The 14,102-nt window shown below is 41.2% G+C and overlaps 1 protein-coding gene across 3 annotated transcripts in view; it reads left to right on the top strand.

Moving 5' to 3' along the window:
- FHOD3 (formin homology 2 domain containing 3) overlaps positions 1-11,914 on the top strand; it is a gene marked incomplete at both ends in the record, with an annotated part of 396,588 nt that extends 384,674 nt beyond the window's left edge. For all 3 annotated transcript variants that reach the window (XM_084260348.1, XM_084260347.1, XM_084260346.1), the window contains one exon: positions 11,832-11,914. In XM_084260348.1, coding sequence (XP_084116474.1) covers positions 11,832-11,914 — 83 coding nt within the window. The remainder of the gene's footprint in view (positions 1-11,831) is intronic.
- Between the last annotated feature and the right edge of the window lie 2,188 nt (positions 11,915-14,102).

Below are 14,102 nucleotides of genomic sequence, written 5' to 3'. Positions count from 1 at the left end.
ACAACATTACAGCTGTATTCATTCTTAGAAGCCTCATCAGAAGGCCACAGGATTGAATGAGCCACAGAAACAGAGACTACAAAGGAAAATTGGGATGAGGAAGTTTTAAGAACCACTCTATTTGATAGCACAAATTTCAATTAATACCATCGCTGCAGTTAATTTCAGCAGCTGACAGAACTGTAATACAGGCATTGCACCAGTGGTTTGGGGAAATGAAAATGAAACTCAATGGGATACCACTGAAATTTCAGAAAACAGTCAAGATAGGAGGTTATTTAATACAAAGAGAGCTGAATTAAGAAAATAAGTGAATGCAGGGTAGATAAGCAGAGTTTGCTGTGACGATTATAAGCAGTGAGGCAAGAGAATAAATTATATAAAGAAAAAATAGAAAATAGATTTGTTACTAATGAGAGTTTCAGACCATGATGAACCAGCCTGTGCCAATTGCTTCCACTTAGGGGAAGAAATAAAAAGGTCTTAGAGCCATGGCAGCTTTGAGGCAATGGAAGACACTTGAAGACTTTCACTTAAGTAACACTCCGTGATAGACGAATAGGAAGTTAACACCATTTTCCTTTGTGTCCTGGCTGTTTATTTCAAGCACCTATCCCCCAACACAAAATCTTTCTCCCAGGATTAGACTCTTAACAGAGTTGCCATCACTGTGTTGGTCCCATGGACCATCTCAGGAGTATGATGCAATTCCTATGAGTCAGTGCCATGAAAATCGGGCTCCAGTCCTGTAATCCCGAATGAGCGTACCGAAGGTATTCGCACCAGTTCTGGCATACAGGGACCAGTGCTTGGAAATGTTGAGCCAAATGACCTCTGTGAATGACCGTGGTGGGGATCTGAAAAAGGACCAGGATAAAGTCCTAAGGATTCGGTTGGTACCTTGTCCAAATGCCACTTAAGCCATTGGGTAGAGAAACCAGAACAGCTGACTAGTGATTAGCTTAAGGCAATTAGACTAAGACATGAACCTGCAAGTATCTTCCTCCTTCTTTACAAGTTGTTAGTATTAACAACCTTCATGTCTGAAAAATGGGTCTTCTGGCTCCCAAAAGTCAAGGCAGTGGTCAAAGAGTGGGGATCCCAGCACGGTCTTGATAACAAATAATTTGAGATAACTGTGCCAAGGAAATAGGTGTTTAAAGGGGACTTCACTGTACAGCACTGTTTGCAGCTGGATCTTCAGCTGACCCAAAATGGTAAACCGTAATATGAGGCCCAGGTATGACTAACATTTCATGGTGAGCAGCATGGTGGGGGTTGTATTGGATCCATCTGAAGGACACTGCACAGTGAGAGGCTTCTTTTCCCCTACGTTGTTTTATCTTGGAGCACCTCTCCGTGTGTGCACTTCTACTTCTCTTAGCTTTTCTTAAAATTAAAAATCTGCTTTAGATTTGAGGTAGAGAAATGGGTTTGGAGCAGATAATAATTGAATCAGTATTTAATCCAATATTCTAATGAGATTACATCATTATTTGTGATGTTTTAAAAAAGAGGGAGACATGATAATGCCTTGTTCTTTTATTAGGCTTTGGAGGCACGTGTTAGCCTAATAATATACCCTGTGACTGACCCCTGAGATACGGAAATACCTCATAAGGATTTATTGATTTACTTGCATAATGTCTTGCAGGGAGTGAAAAATTCTTAGGGTCAATTTGCAGAAATGGATTTGAGGCACCACTCAAGTAATCTGTCAGACCCCTGCGAGTGGACTGTGGAGAAGACAGGAATTAAATCAAGATTATCTGAATCCTAGACAAATAAACTCAGGGCTGGTGGATTAAATTTAACTATATAACATCCCAGGTCAGGTATTTAATGCTAAATTCCACCTTCAGTAGAAGTGAAATAGGGGTTAGCACACTATCATCAGGTGCCAAAAGTGGGGAAGAGCTCTGCCAAAGGACCGGGCTTGGAGACAACCTTTAGACAAGTTTTGGTAACACGTGCGGTGCTGCTTTGGAATAAATATGTTTGTAAGAAAAAAAAGAAAAACCACTAGATGGGAGACTATCTGAATCCAAATTTGTGTAATTTTTGTCTGGTATTCGTAGGGTGCTTTGGTTAACTACTTTTTTTTTTCATTGTTTTTCATTTTCTTGTCTCTCCACTTACTTTTTCTGGCTATGAAAAGATACAGAAGTGCCAAAATACCAGGAGGGAGACTGTTCTTCTGGTATTTATAGCCTGACTAAAAGCAGGAGTTAATGGAAATTATGCTTTAAAAAAAATAAAAACCTTACAAGTAGAAAGTCCATGTAAAATGCTTTAAAGGCAAGCAGATTCACTTAGAATTTGCAACTAATTATTTAGGATTTGAGTGAGTTAGAGGAGGGGGCAGAGTAATCTAGTCAGTGAATCACATTTAGAAAAAGTAAATGTGTCGCCGATGGTATTCAGTATCAGTCTGTTTGTCCTCACAAAGTACTAAGCCTTCAGAAGGTCAATACCCTGTTAATAAAAATCTAATTATTGAATGAAAACAGAATGTGAGATAAGCATTTAAAACTCTGGCAGCTGGAAGGTTATCTCCATTAGATGCTGAGATAGCTGGAGTCTTCTGGATGCCTTTTAAGTAATGCATTCTTTCATCCTTATGATGTCAAGATCTTTGCAATAATGACAGAGCTAAACTCCATGATCTAAAGTAAAAACTACAAACAGTAAATAAAATATTAATAACAGATAATGAATTAATAATAAATGCAGTTGAGCACAGTGAGTTCTATAAATTGTTGTACCTGATCAGGGTCAGGCACGTGTGGTCCCATATCTCCTCTCTGCCAGAGGCCAGGATCAACAGCTGGAGGAGAACAAACAGGAGAGGAAGGATTAGTTGAGTAACCTGTAGGACCCATCATGGGTTTTAATTATTGTTAATCAGTCCATTTCTTTGAAGCATGAAGCTGAATAGCTGGTTCCATATTTTCAGTTTTGCGATTTTGATGGATGACACATCATTGTGACTGTTGAATTAATACCATTTCTAAGTAGGGCCATACATATTTATGAGTGTTCAGTTTCTGCTTTACAATGTGTATTACGTTTATTTTTATAGTTTTATTTTAAAATAACTGACCTGACAGACAGGGACAGACATTCTGCTTTTTAACTGTTCAAATATATAGCACCTATATATTTTGTTGGCAGCTTCCATGAGTTTCAAACTATACCTCCGGTTTTTTTCGAGAGTGCCTGCCTGCTCCTAGCACTGTGAGAGGGAAATTGCTGTTGTTCTGTACAGTCCTGTATCATGGAGCCTTCAAAACAAAAGCCTGCTTTAAAAGTCTAGTAAAAAATTACTTGTGGAAGAGGTTTAAGTTAATTTCCCAGTGACTTTTTGAGAGGAATCTGTGAGTCATTTCTATAGTTAATTTTATTCTGATAGAAATTATTTATTTTGGGGCTCCCATCCTCAAACTTTCTGCTTGAAACAGCTTTATCTTTTTTAAAAATATATAAGGAAAGTCATATAAAATTAACCTAGTCTGCACTGTTATGTACATTCCTTGGCTTTGCATTGGATTCCAGTACCGGTGTTTAGAGATACTGGGGAATCTAGCACTGAGCAGCTCTGTTTTAATACAGCAACTGGAAAAAAAAAAGGTGAGAAATCATTCTGTGACCTGGGAAGTCAGATTTAAATAGGTGATCTTTATAAAAAATATGTCTCTATTACTTCAGTTCATGGGGAGAAGACAGAGATGTTGAACACTACACAGACATGCACATGCATGTTTCTTCCCCAGCACAGAGGACATGATGTAGGCAGAAGGAGAAAACAGCTGCTGTAATGAGTTGTCCCTACTGATTTGAGGCTTCACCTCATGGGACTAAATGCCTGCCCCAGAGTGCTGCTCTGTGGAGGAGGAGGTAGTCTTAACAAAGGATACAGCATGGGAGCACAGGAAGCCTTTGTCCTCCAGCGTAGACAGACCATTGGAACACCCTTCCTTGCACTCTGTCCTTGGCACTGGGTAGAACCAAAAAGAGGGTTCACCTCAGCTTCCAGACAAGGTTTTATAAGTGCTGGTGTTTCTCTGGCCATCTCTTCTTGACCAAATGGTATTTTCTGTATTGAAGGAAAGAACAAGCTGAAGGTAATGTGGGAGAAACTGGCAGAAGACAAGCAGTTGGTTAAAAACAAGTGATGATGGTATCTGTAACTGTTCATGTTCCCAGGTCACAAATGATTGATACTGACATATTCTGTAGAAACTTCTGATACATACTTTTTGGTACTTTTCCAACTGTATTTCTGTAGAATAAGCTAAGTTTTCCTCATCTGTTCTCTTTGTGCAAGAGAGGCAAAGAGTTGTTTTCAATTTTGCCACTTTGCCTTTCACTGTTTTCAGTGAATTCATTTACATCACCCTCTGTTTTCTTTTTAGTTGGCATATTTTAAAGGTGTATTTCAAGACTTTTGGATTCTTATTGGGAATTCATTCCCAATACTGGGATAGTTACAATTTGAGTATTAAAAACAAAGTATGGTTAAGCTGCGTGCTGTCAGCACTAAGTTGATAGTTGTTTTGTTTTTCTTTTTGTTGCTTGGTTTCTTTCTGCACTGAAATGGCTTTCAAGTTTACCCCTGGTCAGCAATTTTACTCTTTATTTGCATCATCATTCCTTCCTGAAAGGTTATGATTATTTTCAGCATCCGAGTAAGAAATCGGCAGCAGTGAGTTGCTGGCTGATGACATCACAGAGTTGTTAGGGAAAGCGCCTCATGTGAGAATGAGAAAAGATGGGAGAAGTACAGGATTGATTTTCAGGTTGCCTTACAAAAGACGTGCAGTAACCAAAGGGATCACCACGTATGTGGCTTTCCAGAAGAGCATTGTGATGCCACAGCTGGCAAAGAGAGCCCTCTGCTGCCATGAAGCAGTTTAACACAAGGATCTGCCAAGGCAGGAATTTGATGATGCTTGAGTGTCAAGGGTGTTCTGAGGGAAGTGTCTTAGGAAATGAACACAAATGCTTCACACAAAGCCCCTTTGAGTTCATACTGCCCCAGCAATATGTCAAAAAAAAAAAATATATATATATATACACCCCACTCTCTCTAAGAAGAATAACAGGACACAATTAGCATAATTGCAAGATTGGTTTTCTCATAGCTGTTTTTAATCTGATGGGCTTGTGGAGATCATGCCTTTTACTACTTTTTTTTTCCCCCAGTGTGGATTCCTAATGGGGATAATTAATTTGCATTCCACAGTTCCCACCGGGTCAAAGATGGTCACACTTCTCCGCCAAGTCACTCTCCAGCAGACAGCTCCGCATTCGCGAGCCTGGGGCTCCCCCTTAGTGACAGTCTGTTGTCTAATAATAGATGGCTTCAGAATAGACTTTAGGTCATTTTAAGATTGCAGATGGAGTGTAAAGGCTGCTTGCCCACAAGCCCTTGTGTGAAGTGGCTTTATCTCGTCCCCTGCCGGGTTTTTTGCCCTGTGCATCGTTAATGTACAGTCTGCTTACGTGCAGGCTGAGTGTCGGTGAGCTCTGTGTGCTCGGTGCTTTGCCTATTAATAGTGAGTGGAATCCCTTCTGACCAGTGAAGTTAAGTGGAAGAAATGGTAAAAGAGATGGCAGCAGGTTTCCTTTGGTGGAGTACCTTTTTGCAGCGGAATTCACAGAAGTCCTGCAAGTTAGGGGGAGGTTGCCACAGAAGGCTTTCAAGGAAAGAGTTAAGTCTTCTTTTCTGCTTTGCTCTTGGGACTATGTAAATGATGATCTGTGAAATACATACAGTTGGAAACTTTAATAGTTTCAACTACATGTTTAATATTACTTTAAAACCCTTGTGTTCTTCATGCAGCTTAGGTTGTCTGCAGCAGGGTTACTTTTTGTTCCCTGTGACATAAGGCACATGAAGGTGAAACACAAGTGAAGCTTTCCTTACAAAATGCCACTTTGTCCCTTTCTACTGCTAGGCTCCTCTTTATGTCACAGCTACCGTACTGAAGCACAGAATTTCTTGTTAGAAGAGACTTGTGCCATCTATGAAGTGCTGACAGGACTCAAAGCAAAGCTGCAGAGCATTAATAATACAGAATAATATGTTGTTTCCTGGACTTTCCTATGTGGCTGACACAAAGGCTGCATTTCAGGTGGCTGCACTTCTTCACAGAAGAGTGTGACAAGATCCAAAAAATTTACCTACAAATCTCTGTAAGAAAATCTCTACACATAATGTTTTAGTATTTTTATTAAGCATTTAGGTGTACTAGTATTAAGCAATGATACAGATACAGGCATAATTAAACCTAAGTTGTATAGATAGTGACATAAAAATACACAAATGTAGAAGAAGAAACAAAATAAGAGAATATGACTGAGAATGACTGGAGTGAACTTTTGAGTTGCAAACTGCCATTGCTGGACTCACTGGAGTAAAGTCAAAGAGAATATGTTAAATGTAAATTTATGAGAAAATAAACTGAGTGTGCAAGCTGGCTGTGGGCAGGTAACAGAAAATCAAGCTGAGATACATACCATGAAACGAGACGACAGAGCTGGCCTGCATTGCCTCTTCTGATCTTCCTGCTGCCCTCACTCTGTGATATCCAGACACCCAGAATTTCTTCGTTGCAAGTCAGCATCTGCATTCCCTCTACACCTGGGACCAAAAGCAAGTTCTGTGGCTGTCACATCTTTTTGTAGTAGGAGCAACACTAAGTCCGTGACTTCTTGAACAGCAGAATGGTCACATCTGCATTTCAAGTGACTCAACCCTTCAAGTGAAGACACACATGCCAAAAGCCCTTGGTATTGCAAGAATAAATGGTGCCAGCCAGACTGGCCTTTACTGTTTGTTGCATGTTTTAAAGAAATTAAAAAGGTAGGAGGAGGGGAAATAGGAGTGCTAATTTGCTTTTTAAAATCCAACCAACCCCTAGATAATAATATTCTCTGGCAAAGCTACACTTAGAGAATTACTCTCTTTTTAGAACGTTCCCACTGTACTGCAAGGGCTATGTATCTGTGTGGGTTTTGAGCCAACAGGCAGAGTCAAATTCATTAAGTACATCATAAGCACACTGCATTCTGCCAGGATATCAAATAAAATTCTAGATTTCCTGATTAACAAAGAATATCATACCCTCTGACCCCAGAAAAACAACATTTAGTTTCTCAGTTGTGGGATCTCAGCAGGCCTTGCTTGTGATGAGAGTAAAAGTTATTTTCTCTCTATGTTATGTTTCTCTAGCAAATGTTTTAAAAATTGCTTAAAGAACCTAAAAGGTCATTTGAAAGTCTTATTTTTATTGTCACCGCCTCCAAAATACATTCCATAACTCAGTTTAATGTGATCTGCAGCAGGCCAAGAGTTTTACAAGCCAAGATATTATGTCTAGTCCAGTTAAAGACATGACAGAGTTCAGTGAAGAGGGGAGAGTGAAGATCTAGCTTGAGAAATGCAATTTTGCTATACCTATAAAACATGGAGGAAAAATATCCCTCTGCATTCAATTTTGATGACTGAATGTGTTCATGACCTTTCCTAAGGTACAGGAACCCAACCAAGAACTTTATGAGAAACTAGGCAGATGTCTGAGGACATCTGTTTAACAGCATGTAAAGTCAAGGTTCACCCACCTCCCAGGGTAGTTCCTGCTCCTGTAGATAACTTCCTCCTGGCTTCATCACCCACAAACCTCCATAGTCCACAAGCCAGCGCAGAGCATAGTGGGGCAAGAACATATCCTTGTGTTACTGCTGATACTGCATCCATCCACTGTATCTTCAGATGAGGAAATGTCCTGTAATTTATGCATACTAGATACAATTTTCACATAAAGAGACACTTTATCAGGCCACTTTCATCTTCCAAAGTACAAAATATTCCACAGTACAAGTGGATTCATCTGTGTCAGACTGGCCTGTTGCACTGTGAGAGGAATAATTCACTCATTTGAGTGTGGACCATGATTCTGTCAGCTGTTATCCCTGTGGTTGCCTGTTGATGGTGGACAGCTTTAATCTTGCCAGTAGTCACGGTACTTCACAGTACTTGGCCCCACATGCTTAGTTTATACAAGTCAGCAGCCGTCAGTGTTTATGGGAACTGTTCTGTCACTGAAAAGATTCTTCACATCTTTGCTCTTTGTTAACTATTTTCTTGACAATCTCCTTATGACTGCCAAAGTCCTACATTGTTTGTAATTCTTCTCTTCTAACTGGCCTTAAAAGCTTAGGTCTCTAGAATATCTTAAACCCAAGTCATGTTTCTTATATTACAGGAGGGATGAGGTAAATTAGAACAACCAACGGAGGGAGGCAAAGATATCGTTTCGTTTAATTACAGCTGCGTTCATCCTAGCATCTCATTGAGTATTGTCATTCCTATTTGTTTTGCAGTGGCACAAAAAGTACAAACCCAGGGTTGGTCTCCACTGTGTGTGTCATACAGCAAACCTGGAACAGGGCACTTGTTATATGCTGCATACAGTGTTTCTTTCTTTCAGTCATCCAAGGGTTAATACGCGAGGTCCTCAAACTAAGACTTGAGTGTGTTTTCTAGGTAGGCATCTGGAAATTCAGGAAGAAATCTGCTTCTGTGAAGAAAGCTCTTTAGCTTTTTTCCTTGGTTTTCCATGAAGATGGTTTCTACAATAATATTTTAACTCCTGATTATGACTTCTGAATATAAACTCCTGTAATTTTCTTCAGAGACCTATACGTCACTGTAAATCCTTTTGGATTTTCCTAGTTAACTAGTAATCCTGTCACTCAGGATAATGGAGGAATTTAAACAACTGTATTCTGCTTGGTGGAAGTTACAGAGGCACACAGAATCATAGAATTCTTTGGGTTGGAAGGGACCTGAAAGATCCTCTAGTTCCAACCCCCCTGCCATGGGCAGGGACATCCTCACTAGACCAGGTTGCCCAAAGTCCCATCCAACCTGGCCCTGATCACTGCCAGGGATGGGACTTCCACAGCCTCTCTGGGCAGCCTATGCCAGGGCCTCGTCACCCTCATTGTAAAGAATTTCTTCCCAATGTCTAACTTAAACCTGCCCTCTTTCAGCTTAAAGCCATTGCTCCTTGTCCTATCTCTGCACTCCATGGTGAACAGTACCTCTCCCACTTTCCTGTAGTACCCCTTTAAGTATTGGTACGCTGCAATTAGGTCTCCCCAGAACCTTCTCCAGGCTGAACAAGTGGAGTCTCATGAGAGCAGAGTAGAGGGGCAGAATCACCTCCCTAGACCTGCTGGCCACCCTGTTCTTGATGCAGCCTAGGACACAGCTGGCCTTCTGAGCTGCTAACGCACACTGGGGGTTCATGTTGTGCTTGTCATGGATCAGCACCCCTAAATCCTTCTCCTCAGGGCCACTCTCAATCCATTCTCTGTAGTTGTGCTTGAGATGTTTCCCTTTCAGTTGTTAGAGGCTCAGCCCAGTTATTTGTGCAGTACTAATTGTACTGACCTAAAGAAGGATATTCCAGAATTATGTTCTCATAAATGAGACCAGAATTTTGCTTATTTCAGTACATAACCAGCATTAGCAGAGCACCTCGATTCCCATTAAATGTTTACAAACAGGAGTAACAATTGCTTGTTCTCTCACTCCTCCTCTCTTACCAAGAAAAATAGCTTTGTTTTACAGTGGTTGTAGAGCTCAGTTTGCAAATGTGTTTGTGGTCAGAGAGAGTTGGGATATATGTGAGAGCAGTCATGAATACATTTAGTTTGACACTTCTGCAAAAGTGTCTAAGATGTGGAAATTTGTTCTGCATTCATTTTTCCTGTTCACTTTTGGGAAGATGTAATGTCGTCTAGACAGTCATCCTGTGAAAGTTTGGTCTCCTGTACACATATTTTTTAACATGACTCTACTCTTCAGTGGCCAAGCTGGCTACGGTCTGCATTTGGCTGCACTCTATAGGGGGTACAGAAAAAACACATTCAGGGGAGAGGCAGTGCAGCTTGCTAAACAGGTGCTTTTAGTAACTCAGAAATGTTTCTGCTGCAGTTTTCATGCATTAGTTTTTTCACTCCTGGTACAGTTCATTTTGACACAGAGGTAAGCACTGGGTGTTTCACCGAGACCTGAATGCCCCATGGTATTTCATAGCTCATGTCTAGAAATTCACATTGGTCAGGCCTTTGTCTAACAATGTCCATAGACATTTGGATACTGAATTTGAGAAGTATAAAAGGATGCCAGTGATGAGGACTGACTCAAAAGTCTGCTTTGGGTATCTTACACCATTGAGACCGGAACATTTTCTGACATGTATTGCTCTTCCAGAAGTCATCCTTAACCTTGGCTTTATCAGCTGAATTTAACTTTGTCCTGCTTTAAGCTAAGCACTGTTAAACTTGGAAGATGTAGCTGATCAGTACTGTAGGAAACAGTGGCTACCACTAAAGGCTGCCATGCAGACTCCTGGTGACATTTGATAAGTAGGCAAATACTGTAGGAGAAAGGAGTGAACCTTGAAGGAAACCTCTGAGGTAGGGGGTTGATAACGGAGGAACAGGTACACATGTGGCACTCACAGCTCGTTTGATTAACCTCAGAAACTGATAAAAGCAGTTTGACTATCAAACATAGGTGATGTTTGTCTTACCTTTGTGGTATGGAATGTTCACCTATGCCGTATTTTCCCTTTCTCTTACCTCCTTGTTATCTATATGGATCTGTTCCCTCCTCTCACTCCGATTACACCCTGGAATGTGACCACCCAGTCTCAGTTACACGGGCTGGATATCTCAACAAGTTAGAGGTCTTAATTGTGCTAGATGGTAGTGATGCAAGAAGTCCCTAGCCAGTGTCTGCAATTGGTTTCTCTAAGATTCCTCTGGATTTCATTATTGGGGGGCTCTGAACATATTTTGTTCAACATAAAGTAATTGTTTATGCTTTGCATGCAGCTTCCACTTCTGAACGTGCATTGTTCACTTAAGGAACATCAAGGCATGGAGTGAACACCCTGATGGTGGCTTGACCTAAAGCCCATCCACCTCAAAACTGTGGTGCCAGTAAAGCTAGGAGGACGCTAATGATCAGTGTGCAGGGTCACAGGTTGTTTCAGAATGAAAAAGGCAATCTCAAATTTTACAAGTTTTATGTCGGGGCTGGTGTTCAGAACTCTTTGTAGGAAATGAAGAAAGAAGGTTTTGGCCTAGATTTGCCATCTAAATTCAGCTAAAACACTGTAGACCACTAATGGCAAAGGGAAGACAGATGGGGCTAGGACAAGAGAACATCACAGAAGAAAGGGGAGTGTGTATGTAAGACACTAGTTTTCATGATTGGAATCGACTACAAAATAGTCTTATTTTTAATCTTTTAATCTTTTAACATTTGGGTTGTGGGGTTTTTTATGCCTTTAAAGGGTCACATAGGATGTAATAGTGATAAATTATATTGAGCCCTCTAAAGATCCAAAAACTTATTTAAAAAATCTTTATGCAACTCTAAAATAACAGAGTAGATGATACTTTCTATGGACTGAAAACCAGTATTATTTCAGAGAAAAATAAACCAAATCTGAAAATGGTGTGGTGTTGTTCCTTAAAAGTTTTTGTTGACTAAATGTCAAATGATAAATGCCTCTTTGCCTGACTGGAGTTACTGGATACTTGATGCTCCGATGGATTTGGCATAGGGGACTACTGAGTATTCCTGAACTTGAGGCCCTGAGTACATAGCAGCTTTTGATTTGACTCCACTTGCATGTTAGCAGGGCTGGGTTTTAAATCTGAAAGTCTCATGTAGCCATTGCTTCTAATTGTTTGCATTTTCTTTATTTTTTTCTTGATTGCTTTTGGAATTTGTGGCCATCCAGTGAGAAGGACACTAAAGAGCGGACTGACACCGGAAGAAGCCAAAGCACTGGGCCTCATCAGCACCTCTGAGATGCAGGTTTGACGTCCCAGAGATGGCAAAAGAAGAGCCATCCATCTGAAGCACACAGGCTGACAACCCTTCAGTGTGGCATTGACCTGCCAGCCTCCTCTGCTGCTCCCAGCATCCCGTCCTCTGTTAGTTTGATTTTAATAAGCAACAAAAGCGAAGCCCCACAGCCAGGACTGAAGAAGGGTGTCCCACAGCTCAGCCCAACATCTGGACAGTAACTGAGGAAGAGTTTGTGTGCTTGTAGGTGAAAGCATATGGCTGCTTCTCCTCTCATGGTGTGTTGATGTGGGTAAGAGGGGGCTCTCTCTGAATTATCTGTCATGTGAGCTGTGTTTACGTTGGCTTTCCCTGTGCCCTGTTTTAGTCATTGTAAATGTATGGCATTTTGTCAATGCAAGGAACAGTCCTTAAAGAGGCAAAATAACTCCTGTTACAGCAACCCCAATATTCCTGAAGCAGATTCAGTTAGCAAAGCTGCACCATCTGTGTGACCCCGCGGCTTGGGGTGTTTTTTAATTATTGTTTTGCCACCAAAGAATGTAAAAATGTATGTGTACCTTTGTATATGTACAGAATGAATGTGTGGACATGTGTGGGTGTATCGATACACATACAGTCATGGTGGGAAATCATGCTCCTGCTGAAGCGAGCTGGGCCATGTTTTTCACGCTGGGGCCTTACCGTTCCACCTGGACAGGAGGGAAAGAATGTCTTTTTGTGTAGGAACTCAACTGTTACTCGATGGGATTCATCCTGTGGGGCAGGAGATGGCCTGCAGTGCAAGTGGAAAGCTTAGGATCCTGTATTCATATGTGTTAGTACCCACTCATACTGTACATAGCAGCATGCACACAGAGGAGAGGGGACAGAGCACCCCCCTCTTGCTGAGCTATGGCTGCCCGGCGCATTTGTACAGGTCCAGAGAGATCCATGCCAACAGTTTGACATACTCCATAGATGCTGAGATCGAGAAGTTTTGTTCACTTGCCTGTGCCCTTCATGCTGCTTTTCTCTGCTGCAAGGTAATGTGGTGGTGATTATACTCCAGGTTAATGGATCTGAATCTGCAGTGGCTCTGCGAAAAGCCTGCTGTGTGTTTCCTGTTCCCTACTTTTTGTGATTATCCTCGATGCAAGTGGAGAGGATACTGCAATGAACACTCCAGTACGGTTGCCCTTACCTCTCTGTTTTATAACTGACTTTTCTAACTGCCCTCAGCATGTGTGTTTAAAGAATCTTTAGTCAACTCATCTGCCTTTAAGTGGAGGACACATAGAGCACAGAAGAGGAATTGAACACGGTCACCCTTGCCGGTGCTGAAGAACTTTGAAGAGTAACGTAGAAGGGAACTTTTTACGCCAAAGTCTGCATATGACCAATTGATCCTCAAGGATGCACAAGATTATCTCTTTCCATTGCCTTAGCCTCTTAAGATAAAGGGTGTGTCTGCACAGCAGTAGCAGCTGAGGCTTCCTTCAAGCTAGTAGGGTGGGGAACTGCAGCAATTTGACCACAGTAACAGGGTTTGATTTTGGCTGCAAAACACACTTGAAAAGTCGGGTTAATTAATATTCTGTGTTGGGCTCCTAATGCCATAGCTATATTGCTTCTGGCATCCAAGCTAGGTCAGGTACAGCAGCAAGTTATTCTACTCTGCTCTCATTAAGGACAGGATAATTGCTGAAGATTGCTCCAGAGAGTTGAACCAAACACAATAAACCTTTGAAACCTCGGTCATCCATCACATGGCATTGAGCACAGCACCCAAGTGATGAGAGAGCCAGGTAGCTGACAGCACTGCAGTGAGATCTGTGGTGGAACATCCTATCTGTGCTCTTTCTCTCTTGATTGTGACATTTCATTCTTTTTTTTGCCATTGCTTTGGATCTTCACCTGTCAAAGTCCATGGGTAAAGTCACTAATGAACAATGGTTCTTAAGGACAGCATTGAGTTTGATCTGGTTTTCCCCTCAGCTTGTAAAAAAGTCAATTATATAAGTAGGCAGAAAGCAGTAGGAGTGTAATTAATCAAACAGTGTGTATTTGAAGGCTATGAAAAGGAGGAAGCTGGTCAGGAAACAGAAGCGGCATATAATTAATTTCACTGTAAAATAAGCAAGACCTATGAGCATGTGGATTTTAAAGTGGATCTTTATGTGCTGCTCAGTTATATGACTTTTAAAATCCCTGTTAAGGATGC

This window comes from Gallinula chloropus (genome assembly GCF_964237585.1).
Source record: "Gallinula chloropus genome assembly, chromosome: 2".
Taxonomy (NCBI): Eukaryota; Metazoa; Chordata; class Aves; order Gruiformes; family Rallidae; genus Gallinula; species Gallinula chloropus.
Note: the sequence above shows the minus strand (reverse complement) of the source record. Positions and strands in the feature narration are given on the sequence as shown.